This window comes from Hemiscyllium ocellatum, chromosome 6, assembly GCF_020745735.1.
Source record: "Hemiscyllium ocellatum isolate sHemOce1 chromosome 6, sHemOce1.pat.X.cur, whole genome shotgun sequence".
NCBI classification, from domain to species: Eukaryota; Metazoa; Chordata; class Chondrichthyes; order Orectolobiformes; family Hemiscylliidae; genus Hemiscyllium; species Hemiscyllium ocellatum.
In genome coordinates this window covers 120,708,167-120,724,228 of record NC_083406.1, presented here as the reverse complement: position 1 = coordinate 120,724,228, position 16,062 = coordinate 120,708,167, and the positions used below count along the sequence as shown (strand labels likewise).

The window sequence follows — 16,062 nt, the reverse complement described above, 5'->3', positions numbered from 1 at the left end:
CCTACCTGACATCTGTCCTATATCTATTATCCCTCAATTTAAAGCTATACATCTTGGTAAGAAATGTTGACGCGGCCAGGGGCATGCACATCCGTTGAGTGAATAAAATAAATCTAGAATATAAAGTTAGTCTCATTTTTTAAAAAAAAAGCCATGTGGTTCTCAAATGTCCTTTAGGGAAGGAAATCTGCTGTCCTTACCTGGTCTGGCCTACATGTGACTCCAGACCCGTAGAGATTTTGTAGACTCTTACCCTGTGAAATGTTCTCAAGGACCAATCAGTCATGGGCAGTTAAAGACGGGTAACAAATGCTGGCTTTGCACTTACATCCAGTGGATTTCATATTCCCTTCACCTCACACTGCAATAATTTTCACACGTCAATCTGTTCCTCCCGCCTGTGTTCCCTTGAGGTACATCAGTACCCTGTGACAAGCAAAGTAGTTCTCTCTAGTACCAGGTGAAAGTGAGGACTGCAGATGCTGGAGATCAGAGTCAAGATTAGAGTGGTGCTGGAAAAGCGCAGCAGGTCAGGCGGCATTCCAGGAGCAGGAAAATCGACGTTTCGGACAAAAGCTCTTCATCAGGAAACACCAGTCCCAGTCCAAAATTAGCAACTGTTCACCGTGCCCTTGTTTCCTTTACTCAGCCACATCGATTGAATCAACCTGTGGAGATTGGAGGGAAGTTGAGAGAAAATGTTTCTACCCAAGAGGTGCTGGGGCGGGGGAGGTAGTATGGAACTAATAGCCTGAAAGGTTGGCAGAAATTGAGAGGCTTGTTAAAGATAAATGCCGAGAGATTGCCTCTACTGATTGAAAAATCTAAATCACAAATCGTCTCGGGATATGGGCAGGATTGAAATTTTATTCCTAGAATCCTTATGAGGATTGGTCGGAATATCTAGGCTTGTGTCCACTGAAGTTCAGCAGAGTAGGAGGCAACTTGATTGAGGCATGCGAGATTATGATGGGTCTTGGCAAGTGGATATGGGAAGCGTGTATCCTATTGTGGGAGAGTTTAGAACTAAGGGTCGCTGTTTTTTTTTAAAAAAGACATTTAAAAACAGATTTGGGAGAGTTTTTCTCAGAGTCATTGAATCTTTGTAACTCTGCTTCCATCATCTTTTCAGAGAGAGTCCTCAAATATTTTTAAGGTGAAGATAGATCAGTTCTTGATCAGCAGGGGAGTAGAGAGGTTGTCAAGGGTAGCTGGGAATATAATCAGATCAGTCATGCTCTTACTGGATGGTGGGGCAGGCTCAATGGGTCCTACACCTAATTGATGTGTTGGTATGCAGTGAAGGGTTGTGAATCTTTTAGAATTACCTACCCCAGAGGGTTGTGGATCCTACAATGCTGAATCTATTTAAGGCTGGAAAAGACAGGTTTCTCAGAGAATCCAGGGATATAGAAAGCAGGGAGAAAGGTGCAGTTACAGCCTTGCACGTTGTGAATAATGGAGCAAATTCAATGCATCATCAATGGGTGAGATACTAAATGAATATGTCTCATCAGTATTTACTGTGGAGGAAAAACATGAAAGCTAGGGTATTTATGGAAATAAATAGAGATGTCTTGAAATCAGTTCATGTTCCAGGAGAGAAGGTGCTGAAGGCCTTAAATCGTATAAAGTTAGATAAATACCAGAACTGTGTGGGAAGCTAGGGAAGTAATTGCTGGGCCACTTGCGGAGCTATTTGTGTCATCAGTAGCCATGAGTGAGGTGCCAGAAGACTAATGTGTTGTCATAGAGATGTACATTACGGAAACAGACCCTTCGGTCCAACCTGTCCATGCCAACCAGATTTCCCAACCCAATCTAGTCCCACCTGCCAACAGCCGGCCCATTTCCCTCCAAACCCTTCCTGTTCATATACCCATCCAAATGCCTCTTAAATGTTGCAATTGTACCAGCCTCCACCACTTCCTCTGGCAGCTCTTTCCATACACATACCACCCACTGTGCGAAAAAGTTGCCCCTTAGGTCTCTTTTACATCTTTCCCCCCTTACCCTAAACCTATGCCCTCTAGTTCTGGACTCCCTGATCCCAGGGAAAAGACTTTGTCTATTTATCCTACCCATGCCCATCATAATTTTGTAAACCTCTATAAGGTCACCCCTCAGCCTCCGATCCTCCAGGGAAAACAGCCCCAGCCTGTTCAGCCTCTCCCTGTCGCTCAGATCCTCCAACCCTGGCAACATCCTTGTAAATCTTTTCTGAACCCTTTCAAGTTTCACAACATTTTTCCGATAGGAAGGAGACCAGAAATGCCCTCAATATTCCAATAGTGGCCTAACCAATGTCCTGTACAGCCACAACATGGCCTCCCAACTCCTGTACTCAATACTCTGACCAATAAAGGAAAGCATAACAAACTCTGCCTTCACTTTTCTATCTACCTGTGACTCCGCTTTCAAGGAGCTATGAACCTGAACTCCAAGGTCTCTTTGTTCAGCAACACTCCCTTGGACCTTACCATTAAGTGTATAAGTCCTGCTAAGATTTGCTTTCCCAAAATGCAGCACCTCGCATTTATATGAATTAAACTCCATCTGCCACTTCTCAGCCCATTGGCCCATCTGGTCCGGATCCTTTGCAATCTGAGGTAACCCTTTGCGCTGTCCACTACACCTCCAATTTTGGTGTCATCTGCAAACTTACTAACTGTACCTCTTATGCTCGCATCCAAATCATTTATGTAAATGACAAAAAGTAGAGGACCCAGCACTGATCCTTGTGGCACTCCACTGGTCACAGGCCTCCAGTCTGAAAAACAACCCTCCACCACCACCCTCTGTCTTCTACCTTTGAGCCAGTTCTGTATCCTAATGGCTAGTTCTCCCTGTATTCCATGAGATCTAACCTTGCTAATCAGTCTCCCATGGGGAACCTGGTCGAACGCCTTACTGAAGTCCATATAGATGACATCTAGCGCTCTGTCCTCATCAATCCTCTTTGTTACTTCCTCAAAAAACTCACTCAAGTTTGTGAGACATGATTTGCTATGCACAAGACCATGTTGACTATCCCTAATCAGTCCTTGCCTTTCCAAATACATGTCCCTCAGGATTCCCTCCAACAACTTGCCCACCACCGAGGTCAGGCTCACTGGTCTATAGTTCCCTGGCTTGTCGTTACCACCCTTCTTAAACAGCGGCACCACGTTAGCCAACATCCAGTCTTCCAGCACCTCACCTGTGACTATCAATGATACAAATATCTCGGCAAGAGGCCCAGCAATCACTTCTCTAGCTTCCCACAGAGTTCTAGGGTACACCTGATCAGGTCCTGGGGATTTATCCACCTTTACCTGTTTCAAGACATTATATAAGAAAGGCTGTAAGAAAACCTGGGGAACTGTTGACTGAGGAGCCTGATGTCAGTGGTGTGTACATTTTTGGACGGGATTTTGAGGGACAGGATTTACATGCATTTGGAAAGGCAGGGACTGATTAAGGATAATCAAGATGGCTTTGTGCGTAGGAAGTCTCACTAACTTGATTGAGTTTTTCTGAAGAGGTGACAAAGAAGATAGATGAAGGCAGAGTGGGGTGGGGGTGGTTATCTATATAGACTTCAGCAAAACATTTGAGAAGGTTCTGCATGGTAGACTGGTTGGTAAAATTAGATCACATGGGATCCAGGGGGAGCTAACCAATTGGATCCAAAATTGGCTTGATGGTAGGAGACAGAGGGTGGTGATAGTTGTTTTTCAGACTGGAGACTTGTGTCCAGTAGTGTGCCACAAGGATTGGTGTTGTGTCCACTTTCTTTTGTCATTTTACATAAATATTTTGTTTAGGAACCATTTTATATAAATAGGTGTAAGTATAGGAGGTATGGTTTGTGAGTTTGCAGCTGACACTAAAATAAGTGGTGGAGTGAACTCTAAAGAAGATTACCTCAGAGTACAACGGGATCTTGACGAGATGGGGCAATGGACCGAGAAGTGGTAAATGGAGTTTAATTGAGATGAGAGTGAGGTGTTCCATTCTGAGAAGACAAATCAGGGCAGGTTATGCTGTTAATGGTAGAGCCCTGGGGAGTGTTGTCAAACAAAGGGACGAGGGGTGCAGTTTATAGTTCCTTGAAAGTGGTGTTGCAGGTAGATAGGGTGGTGAAGGTGGCTTTTGGTACACTAGCCTTCATTGAATACGGGAATTGAGATGTCATATTACAGCTGTTCAGGACATTGGTAAGGCCAATTTTGGAATACTGCGTATAGTTCTTGTCTCCCTTCTATAGGAAGGATGTTGTTAAACGTGAGAGGAATGCAGAAAAGATTTGAGGATGTTGCCAGCACTGGAGGCTTTGAGTTCTGAGGAGAGGCCGAATAGGTTGAGACTTATTTCCCTGAAGTGTCGGAGGCTGAGAGGTGACCATTTTATAGAGGGTCATAAAATCATGAGGGGCACGTTTAGAGTGAATAGCCAAGGACTTTTCCCAGGGTAGCAGGATCCAAAACGAGAGGGCATCAGTTTAAGGTGAGCAGGGAAAGATTTAAAAAGGGGCCTAAGGGATAACTTTTTCCACATAGAAGCTGGTGCATGATTGGATAGAGCTGTCAGAGGAAATAGTGGAGGCTGGTACAATTACAACATTAAAAATGAATCTAGGTAGGTGTGTGAATAGGATGGGTTTAAGGGCGTGTGAGCCAAATGTTGGTAAATGGTCAGATTGGGATACCTGTTTGGCGCAGGTGAGTTGGACCAAGGGGCCAGTTTCTGTGCTGTACAACTTTATGACTCTGATGTTTTGCATTCTGCCATAGAAGTAGAAACCCTTATCACACTTCAAATAGAATTAAAGCACAATAACCCTCAGGGCTGTGAACCGAGAGCTGGAAAATGGGATTAGACTGGACAGCTCTCTGTCACCTGATACAGACACTGTCTGCTGACTGGCCTTGTTTGACTCTGTGGTTGTATGATGCACAGTATTTTCATTAAAGTGAAGAAGGGCGTTTGGTATGCTTTCCTTTATTGGTCAGAATATTGAGTACAGGAGTTGGGAAGTCATGCTGTGGCTGTACAGGACATTGGTTAGGCCACTGTTGGAATATTGCGTGCAATTCTGGTCTCCTTCCTACCGGAAGGATGTTGTGAAACTTGAAAGGGTTCAGAAAAGATTTACAAGGATGTTGCCAGGTTTAGAGGATTTGAGCTACAGGGAGAGGTTGAATAGACTGGGGCTGCTTTTCCCTGGAGTGTCGGAGGCTGAGGGGTGACCTTACAGAGGTTTATAAAATCATGAGAAACATGGATAGGATAAATAGGCACTCTTTCCTGGGGTGGGGGAGTCCAGAACTAGAGGGCATAGTTTAGAGTGAGAGGGGAAAGAGACCCAAGGGGCAACTTTTTCACGCAGAAGTTGGTACATGTATGGAATGAGCTGCCAGAGGATGTGGTGGAGGCTGGTACAATTGCAACATTTAAAAGGCATTTGGATGGGTATATAAATAGGAAGGATTTGGAGGGATATGGACCGGGTACTCTCATGTGGGACTAGATTGGGTTGGGATATCTGGTCTGTGTGGATGAGTTGGATTGAAGGGTCTGTTTCTGTGCTGTCCATCTGTATGACTCTTTGACTCACTTCCTGCTGTTTGGTTGTTCACTGTAGGATGGAAACCCTCATAAACATGTGCGAGGCGTTTCTACAGGAGATTGAGACCTTTCCCAGGTAAGCAGTGCCGCAATGTGAGAATCTGAATTACGTTTTTAACAAAAAATAAATGGGGAAATAAAATGTTTGTCCCCACCCCACCATGCTCTGTCTTGCTCAGTCACACTTACCCTTAGTCTTGTCCTGGCCTTTTTGACTAAATCGAGGGTCATGGGTCCTGGAAGTGAAGACAGTTTCAGTATGGAAGGACAAAATGTGTTGGTGCAGGCATGGAGGGCTGAAGGGCCGGTTCCTGTGCTGCATCGTTCTTTGTTCTAAATATTTGGGACTAACTTCAAATTATTTTTTAATAATGATCCTGAGAAGCTGCTTGGAGTGTTTTGGGATGTTAATGATGCTACCTAAGGCAAGCTGTTTTTCTAAAATGCAGGGTCCTTAATTTTGATTTATTGCTTCTTGGACTGAATTTGATTTTACAGATTTCCCCACAGCTCTCCAGATGTCGCCTCCCCAGAAACCCCTAGTCACATCAGTTTGTTTGAACAGTGCACTTCAATCATTTTGTTTTCCTCACCACCTCCAGGTACTTTGCGTCAGAGCTGCACTATATACAGGATAGCTTCATTGAGAAGCTGCTGGAGGTTATGCCGAGACTGGTCGCCTGCAAGCCTGCCGAGATGGTGAAGATCCTTCAGACCACCCTACGGCACAGCAGCTTCCTCCTGCTCACCCTCCCAGAGCAGGTTTGCATTCCTAGGCTTTAGGAATTTCCTTCCAGAGGGATAGAATTAAAAGCAGCAACATTGTACTGAACCTATCATCGAATCTTGGGTTAGAGTACAACAGGCTGGTTATAGGGGCACAGAAGGAGTGTAGAATTTGTTGAGAGGATGCCCAAACTGAACTTGTAACAAGCAGGTGAGGATAAATATCCTGGGTCTCCCTCTTCTCAAGAAAAGACAAGACTGAGGAAATGACCTATTGAGGCTTTCAAACTGTGAAAGGTAGAATAGATAAAAGATCTTATTTCTAATTGAGGGAAGTAGCAAATCTGTAGCTGTGTGTATCAGCTACAGGATGCACTGCAACATCTCAACAAGGTTCCTCTAACAGCAACTTCCCAGTCCATGACCTCTGTGAAGGACAAGGGCAACAGATACATGGGGACATCATCTGCAAGTTGCCCTCCAAGTCACTCACCATCCTGACTTGGAAGTATATTTGTCATTCCTTCAGTGCTCCTGGGTCAAAATCCTGGAATTCCCCTACTAATGGCACCGTGGGTCTACCAACAGCACACTGACTGCAGTGGTTCAAGAAGGCAGCTCATCCCCAACACTCCTCAAGGGCAGCCAGCTCTGGCCTCACCAGTGATGCCCATAAACTGATATTAAGAGAAATCCATATCCAAAATTCAAGATAAACATGTTCACCCAGAGAGTGGTGTGAATGTGGAACTTTGTCATGGGGAGTGGTTGAAATGAGTTGTATCAATGCACTTAAGAAGCTGGTTAGACACTCAGTGAAATTAGGATTAGAAGGAGTAAGAACAGAAATGGCTGGAGAAACTTTAGCTCTGGCAGCATCTGTGGAGAGAAAGCAGTTTTGAGTTCAGTATGACTTTCAGTACTCTACAATTCTTTATTTTGAGGATTAGGATGTGCTGATAGGAGTGAGTTGAGTGGAGGTATACTCTAGGGTGAGATGGTTGGACCAAATTGCTATTTCTGTGCTGGCTGGTGTGACTAACCTAGACCAGCATTTATTACCCTTGGGTCGATATCTTCCTCGCCTTTATAGTTAAGAGTCAACTACACTGCTGTGGTCTGGAGCCAGACCAGGAAAGGACAAAGGACTTTTTTCCCTAAAGAACATTAATGAAGCAGATGGGTTTTTACAAGAATGAATGATAGTTGTCACGGTCACTCTCGTTAAAATGAGATTTCTTTTTCAGAATTGGATTTAAAGTTCTCCACCTGCTTTGGTAGGATTTGAGTCCATGTATTAGCCTGGGGCTCTGGATTACTTGTCCAGTTGGATTGCCATGGCACCACAAGTTTCACCAACGATTAGCTAATATTATATTTTCCCCCTAATTTTCTTTGGGTGTGCAGACCTCCAACCGTGCATGGCGTTAACTTCCAGTGTGTAATACACTGGCCAGCAAGCGCGGGACCTCTGTGTGGCCACACTGCGTGGCTGGAATATTGATTCTACAGAACTAAAAAGAAAATTAAGGTGAGCAATCAGGATGAGCCACAGCACTTCAGACACAATATGTTTGTGGCAGGCTGTTGCCCCAAGACTGCTCTCCAGGACTCTGCGTAGAAGCTGCAGAACACGAGTGTTACAGTCTAGGATATCCTCCCTTTAGAAAAGGGAAGGCTGAAGGCTTCTCGCGTTGGCATTTACTCTGGTATTATAAACTTCATTATCTAGCTCTGAGTAATCCATACTCAGTAAGTGTCACATCGGTTTGCAGGATAACCGTGATCAGGTAGTAATGGTTGTTCAGCTCAGCAGACATAGGCTGGCACTGCTGTGCAGTGCGTACGGAGTGCTGCACAGTCAGCAGTGTGGTCCTCCAGGTGAGATTGATATAGGGAGATGATGAGTGTAGTCTTGCAGCCATGAGCTGTTACTCTGGACGGGAGAGATCAAATGGGACAGGGAATGCACCTGCTTCCAGTACTGGACTAACCCTTTTCTCCTGTAGGTTCAGCGAGCCTCGGCGACCATCATTGAGCCGACAGGAGAGTCCGACAATCCTCTGAGGTTCACCTCTGGCCTGGTGGTAGCGCTGGATGTTGATGCCACTTTAGAACATGTACAGGATCCCCAGAACACTGTCAAGGTGCAGGTATGTGGCCAGAAACCAATGAGACACCCACTGCACATATTAGCAGGAGTTCACTTTATCTCCGCGGAATTCTCAACCCGCGAGGACAGTGGATGCTCAGTCGCTGAGAACATATGGGGCTGAAGTCAGTAAATGTCTGGATACTGAGGGAATTAAGGATTATGGTTGTTTTCACATTTTCAGTGGGCACTCATCCGCTTTTTATAGGAGCGAGTTCCAGGCACTCACTCCCCTTAATGTGAGGAAGTGCTTCCTAACATTATCTGACAGATGCTTGAATTGTCTCTCTTGCCCAGAAATCTATCGATCTTTGTCTTGAACATGTTCAGCAACTGAACCTTCTCAGCCCTTGAGGGTAGAGAATTCCAAAGATTCTCCATCCTCTTGTGTGAAGAAATTCCTCCTCCTCTCAGTCCAAAATGGCCTACCCTTTATTCTGATAGTGTGTCCCCTGGTTTTAGACTCACCTGTCAAGGGAAACATCCCAACAATATCTACCCTGTCTCACACTGTAAGAACATCTGCAAGTTTTGTAGAGATTGTGCCTCAGTCTTCAAAACTCTAGGAAATACAGGTCCAGGTTCTTCAGTCCCTCCTCATTGAGATTTATTTTCCCTTTTGAAAAATTCTGGTGCATTTGTTTCCACTGATCTCTCTGGCAACACATTCCAGATCACAAAAGTTTGCTCTGTCAAAAAACAGATCATCCCCAAAGCAAGCTGAAAATGAGGGTTGTAGATGCTGGAGATTAGAGTCAAGATTAGAGTGGTGCTGGAAAAGCACAGCAGGTCAGGCAGCATCGGAGGAGCAGGAAAATCGACGTCGATTTTCCTGCTCCATTGATTTTCCTGCTCCTGCGATGCTGTCTGACCTGCTGTGCTTTTCCAGCACCACTCTAATCTTGACTCCTCCCCAAAACAAGTTTGTTTTTCAGTCAATTCTAACCTCTTAAGGTATACTACAATTCTTCCATCTCTTCATGAGCAGAGCAGGTGCAAACAGCAAGTCTGTCAGCAGCTCTATTACAAACAAGGAACCAGGGTAGCTATGTAACTGAAGTTGTCTTTGGTGTCACCTGCAGATCATGTATCCAGATGGGCAGGCACACATAATCCACCCTAAACCGGCTGATTTTCGCAATCCTGGGCCCGGAAGACACAGATTGATTACACAAGTCTATCTCTCTCACACGGCATGGACAGGTAAACTTGTTTACTACAACACAAACCTAAGTGTAGCATAATGCCTTTACCATAGAGAAAATACAGTCTTTCGCAGAATCTTAGGTATACTGGCTCCAGAGTAAATGTTTAAGGGGAGCTACACGGATGATAGCAGAACTAGAGATTATATCTGTTAAAAACAGAACAAGCTAGGGTTTTACTCCACACAAGAGAAGGCTGAATGTTGATGTATTTATTCTTTCTTAGGATGTGGGCATTACTGGCAAAACTAATGTTTGTTGACTGTCCTTAATTAACCTTGAAATGAATAACTTGTTTGGTAATTTCATATCATTTGTAGATCACCGTTCATTCAGTATTGCTGAATTTAAATCCTGGAATTCTCTCCCCCATGGTATTATGGGTCTGCATGGACTGCATGTTTAAGAAGGCACCCCCACCTTCTCAAGGGGCATCTAGGGATGGACAATAAATGCCAGCAGCACCCTCACACCATGATGAATAGAGTCATAGAGATGTACAGCATGGAAACAGACCCTTCGGTTCAACTTGTCCATGCCAACCAGATATCCTAACTTAATCTAGTCCCATTTGCCAGCATTTGGCCCATGTCCCTCTAAACCCTTCCTATTCATATACCCATCCAGATACCTTTTAAATGTTACTATAGTACCAGCCTCCACCACTTCCTCTGGTAGATCATTCCATACACACACCACCCTCTGCATGGAAAAGTTGTCCCTTAAGTCCCTGTTAAATCTTTCCCCTCTCATCTTAAACCTATGCCCTCTAGTTCTGGACTCCTCCACCCCAGAGAATTCAGTAGAGTGAATTAGATAAGGGTAGAAGGAGGCTTGTGTGATATGTTGCTACCACCAGGGACCTGTTTTAACTGAATGGCCTGTTTCGGTGCTGTTCATCTGATGTTGCAGAATGGGCACTGAGCCAAAGTCAGAAATGTGAGGTGGGAGCGACTGGAAGCTTAGTTACACTTTTTAAAAATTCTCTCATGTGGAGCGTGGGCAATGCTGGTTGGCTTCGCTGAGAGTGACCACGATACTGTCATCAATTGTGATAAAAGCCCCGCTGGTTCACTTGCGATTTCAAGGAAGGAAGTCTGCATTCTGTCGTCTGGCTGGCATGTGACTTCAGACCCACAACAAAGTGGGCACCTCTTCGCTGCCCTCCAAAATGGCTCAGTTCTGTGGCAGCAATGCCTACATCCCATGAAAAAATAAGATAATCTCTGAAGACGCTATGACCAGCAGTGGGATGGTGTGGGGGAGGGGTTGGTGCAGAAGATGCCAGGATTTTAAAAAAAAAGAACTTTGGGGTTACATTTTTTGGGTTTTATATTCCTTTATGGAGCATCATTGAAAAGGGCCAGCATTTATTACCCATTCTGAACGACCCTTCTTTCAAATGGGCAGGATCTTACCTGGTTGCTGTGATTAACTCCAGACACATACACCGTAAACTCCTAGGAAGAGATTTGAAGATTTTGCACCCGATGTCATTTGGTCCTCTGCTATTGTTCTCAGTCATTGACCTCCTTTCCCAAAACACTGATCCTCTGCTGAAATTTATTTCAACCCACTGTTCATATCATTCAAACAGTGATATTGATATAGTTCACCCAAAATGTCCAATGTTCCCTCTGGTCCCCTGTGCTGAAGGTTGACCCAATAGAGATGGTGCTCCCCTTGAAGCCCAAGCTGTGTGTGTTTACATCTCTTAATGCCCTTGATGATGATAACTTGTGCCTGTAAAATGGTACAAGACCCTTAGAGGAAACATTATCAAACAATTTGACAGATCGAATATGTGAAACTCTTCAGATAATTTAACAAAGATCTTTGGATGCTGGAATTCTGATAGGCAAGCCAAACTTTCTGGAGAAATTCAGCAGGTCTGGCAGCATCTGTGGAACGCTTTGAGTATAGATAAATTTTTATTAAGCAAGATAGCAGGCAGCATGGTGTCTGTGGTTAGCACTGCTGCCTCACAGCACCAGGGACCCAGGTTCGATTCCACCCTCCGATAACGGTTTGTGTGGAGTTTGCACATTCACCCATGTCTGCCTGGGTTTTCTCCAGGTGCTCCGGTTTCCTCCCACAATCCAAAGATGCGCAGGTTAGATGGATTGACTGTGCTAAATTGCCCATAACGTTCAGGGATGTATAGGTTAGGTGCATTAGTCAGGAGAAGTGTAGAGTAATAGGGTAGGGGATCAGATCTGGATGGGTCACTCTTCGGAGGGTTGGTGTGGACTTGTTGGTCAAATGGCCTGTTTCCACACTGTAGGGATTCTATGAAAAAAACATTGAAATGTTATTCTTTGACAAGGATGTTGCCAGGGTTGGAGGATTTGAGCTATAGGGAGAGGTTGAATAGGCTGGGGCTGTTTTCCCTGGAGCGTCGGAAGCTGAGGGGTGACCTTATAAAAGTTTATAAAATCAGGAGGGGCATCAGTAGATCAAATGGACAGTCTTTTCCCTGGGATCGGAGTCCAGAAAAAGAATATATAGGTTTAGGGTGCGAGGGGGAAACATTTAAAAGGAACCTAAGGGAAAACTTTATCGCACAGAGGGTGGTACGTGTGTAGAATGAGCTGCCAGAGGAAGTGGTGGAGGCTGGTACAATCCATCATTTAAAAGGCATCTGGAGGGGTATATGAATAGGAAGGTTTAGAGAGATATGGGCCAAGTGCTGGTAAAGGGGACTAGATAAGGTTAGGATATCTGGTCGGCATGGATGAGTTGAACCGAAAGGTCTGTTTCCGTGCTGTATGTCTCTCTGACTCTGACTGTATATTCAGGGATACAGGCTAAAGGCAGATATATGGAATTAGGCCACAGATCAACTGTGAGATCATTGGTGAGAACAGGTTTGAGGGGCTGAATGGCCTACTGTTGTTTCTGTCCTCCTGTGAATGGTTAGAGGGATGAGGAACATCAGTTATGTACACAGTTATACGTCCAGTGACCCATCAGTTCTGAAGGAGGGTTTTGAAACGATAACTTTGCATTCTGTCTAAAGATAATAGGAGTGATGATCAAAAGTCTTGTCAAAACTTTGAGGAAAGTAAGCCTTTGGTGACCTTATTTATTCCCTTCCGTTCCCCCAGAACCTTGTCAGATTGAGGTGCAGCTGCTGCTGGCCTACAGTTCGAGTAGAAGCAGAATGTGCAGTTTGGCTGCAGGCTCCAGATCAGCCTGGAGTGACAGCACGGACGGTCTGCCACAGACCGACAATATCATCGAGGGCACCATTAATCTCAGCAAACACGTCAAGGTCTACCTGATGCCCAAACCAGCCAGGCGCTGAGGACCAGCAACGTCGGGGTACAAGAGAGAGAGGAATAAGACTCAGCCGAGCTGGAGAAGAAGGTTAAAAGACCAGCTGATGGGATCTGCTCAGGGTTTGTTGCCCAGCCATGAATTAAAATATCGGAGAGTGGCAGGGATTGAAACCTGGGAGAGCAGCTTCATGACTCATGCAGTCTAACTGCGAAATGGGAATGTCAGAACCAACTGGAATCAGCAGACCCTGAGAGAATTCTCATGCTGCCTGTCAAATTTTTTTTTTGTTCTGTGCTATTTCAGGCACTGAACTGTTCAGGCAAAGATGGTAAATATGAATGGTACGTGACTCAGGAACTGTTACATTCTTGTGGCTTGTCAGTCCTTCACATGAGGATTTGCTCAAGGTTCAGTTCTGAATCTGCTGGCCCAGACGACCATAGTAATGCCTCCACCACCCTGCTCCTGTGTTTCAGAGATTAGCACAGCCCAGGATCGGAGACCAGATCCTTCTGGAAGGTTGCATGTCAGTATTGAATAAGTTGGGCCTCGCAAGCTAGGGTACCACAGTGCAGTCTGAGCCCCAACCCCAGAGAGAGTGTGGGGTTGGGGGGGGGAAGGGGAGGAACTCAAGCCAGGATTCCAGCATTTGATCGTCATCCAATGACTGCCCATTGCTGCCAGTCCCTCTGAGTTTGTGGAGATGAGACTGAGTTTAGTCACGTTGGCTCCTATGTAGCGTGGTCTCCCAAGTTGAGAGTTGACACTGAGATGGCATCTGGATGGGTAAATGTTTGTGAAATCACAGCTGGGTGTAAAACAGTGCCTTAATTTTAAACATAGTCCAGCGTTAGGGGGCAGGAACCCCTAATATCACTGCAGCCACTGCTGTGTTAACTCCCGGAATGTTGCAGACCCACTGCCCCTCACACCAGCTTAGAGTGCTGCTCCTGTGTATAATGTAGATTATCGGGACTAAGAGATATTTGTTGGGTGTGGTATTGGAGCAACTGGGACTAGTAATCCTGTTTCAGTCCTTTGTAGGAACATGAGCTAGGCACAGGCAATTTGTGCCATCGAGTCTACTCCACCTTCAACAGGAATGTGCCTCACCTGATTGTGGCCTCAGCTAGACTTTCCTTCCTGCCTCCCAAAACCCTCGATGGTCAAAAATCTGTCAACTCAGCTTTGAATATATTCAGTGACGCAGATACTGCCAGAGAACAAAATTCCAAACGTGAAGAAAGAATACCTCCACCTTGAGTGCGAGAGCTTTTTAAGAGTGCTAGATCTCCCCACAAGGGGAAATATCCTCTCAGCACCCACCTTGTAGATCTCTCTCAGAATCTTTATACATTTCATAATCTGCAGAATCCTTTACTGCCCAGTAACAGTCCATTTTGTGTTTTACCCCATGTACACATGTGGGCTTGAGCTTCATTTTTCAAAACATCAGGTTCAACTCTGACTTGTGTTTTTAAACTACTGGGTCATGGTGCGATCCCAAGTACCTATAAAAAGAGGCAGAGACATTGGCAGATCCAGAACACAGTGCGAAGTTGGCTTCAATGAACAAGTGTTTTATTTTTGTGGGTGCAGTTTGTACCAATTTTATTTTTTAAAAAACAAATAAATTGCAAATGGTTTTCACAGAAACGTTCTCATTAACTTAATTCTTGGCGATGATATAATGAGCATGAGGAGAGTACAAATGAGGCTAATGGAACTTAATTTGGGGAGTGGTGGGGTGTTCTGATGTCTTAGTCAGGTCTAAATTCTCCCACAAGATGAAGCATCTGCACATCTACTCTCTGTCAAGACCCCTCAGGATCTTTATTTCAGTCTAGTCCTATTTTACTCCTCTACTCCAGTTAACTCTGTTGGATACACTCTAACCAGTCCAATCTTTCCCCATGAGGCACATTCCCTCCTACGTTCCAGCTAATAGTCTGACGAGCCTTCTCCCAACTGCTTTCAATACGTTTTCATCGTTCCTTAACTGAGATGACCAAGTCAGGAGTGTGATGGAATACTCCCCACTTGCCCGGATGGGTGCAGCTCCAACAACACTCAAGAAGCTTGATACCATCCAGGACAAAGCAGGCCCTTCGGTTCACACCGCACCCACAAACATCCACTCCATCCTCCACCAACCCTCAGTAGCAGTCGAATGTACTATTTAACGGTGCACTTCAGAAAGTCATCAAAGATCCGTAGATCCAAGCCCATGATCACTTGTGTCTAGAAGGACAAGGGCAGCAGATGTATTGAAACACCACCTGCAAGCTCCCCTCCAGCCATTCACCATCCTGACTTGGAAATATATCACCATACCTTCACTGTCACTGAGGTTAAAATCCGGGAAATCCGCTCCCCCTCCCCAAGCACTGTGAGCTAACCTACAGCTTGTGGACTGCAGCAGTTCAAAAAGGCAGCTCATCACCGCCACCGCCACCTTCTCAAGAGCAACTTGAGCTAACCACATACCATGAATGAATATTGTAATGCAAAATTGTGCACAGATGTGGTCTCACCAGTGCCTCTGTAACTAAAGCATAACCTGCTCCTTTGTATTCAGTTCCCCTCAATAAATGATAACACTCTATTAACTTTCCAAATTAGTTGCTGTACCTGCATACTAACCTTTATGATTCATTTGCTGGGACTCCCAGACCCTTCAAACTCTGCAGTCTTTCACGATTTAGATAATATGCTTCTCTTTTATTCTTCCAGTCAAAATGGATAATACACCTAATGAGCTGAAAATGTGTTGCTGGAAAAGCGCAGCAGGTCAGGCAGCATCCAAGGAACAGGAAACTCGACGTTTCGGGCATAAGCCCTTCCTGATGAAGGGCTTATGCCCGAAATGTCGAATTTCCTGTTCCTTGGATGCTGCCTGACCTGTGCTTTTCCAGCAACACATTTTCAGCTCTGATCTCCAGCATCTGCAGTCCTCACTTTCTCCTCGAAGAATACACCTAATGACCCAGCCACGACAACCCTCTGGGGTAAAGAATTCCACAGATTCACCATTCTCTGAGTGAAGAAATTCCTCCTCATCTCTCATAAAACAAACAACTGTGGATG

At 45.0% G+C, this 16,062-nt stretch overlaps 1 protein-coding gene across 1 annotated transcript in view; it reads left to right on the top strand.

The window, feature by feature from the left end:
• The window catches only part of ints4 (integrator complex subunit 4), a 60,525-nt gene extending 45,894 nt beyond the window's left edge, over positions 1 to 14,631 (top strand). The window contains exons 19-23 of the mRNA XM_060826333.1: positions 5,627 to 5,686; positions 6,213 to 6,372; positions 8,346 to 8,489; positions 9,571 to 9,691; positions 12,801 to 14,631. Of these exons, the coding sequence (XP_060682316.1) occupies positions 5,627 to 5,686; positions 6,213 to 6,372; positions 8,346 to 8,489; positions 9,571 to 9,691; positions 12,801 to 13,000 (685 nt within the window). The 3' untranslated portion in view covers positions 13,001 to 14,631. The remainder of the gene's footprint in view (positions 1 to 5,626; positions 5,687 to 6,212; positions 6,373 to 8,345; positions 8,490 to 9,570; positions 9,692 to 12,800) is intronic.
• The last annotated feature ends 1,431 nt before the right edge of the window (positions 14,632 to 16,062 follow it).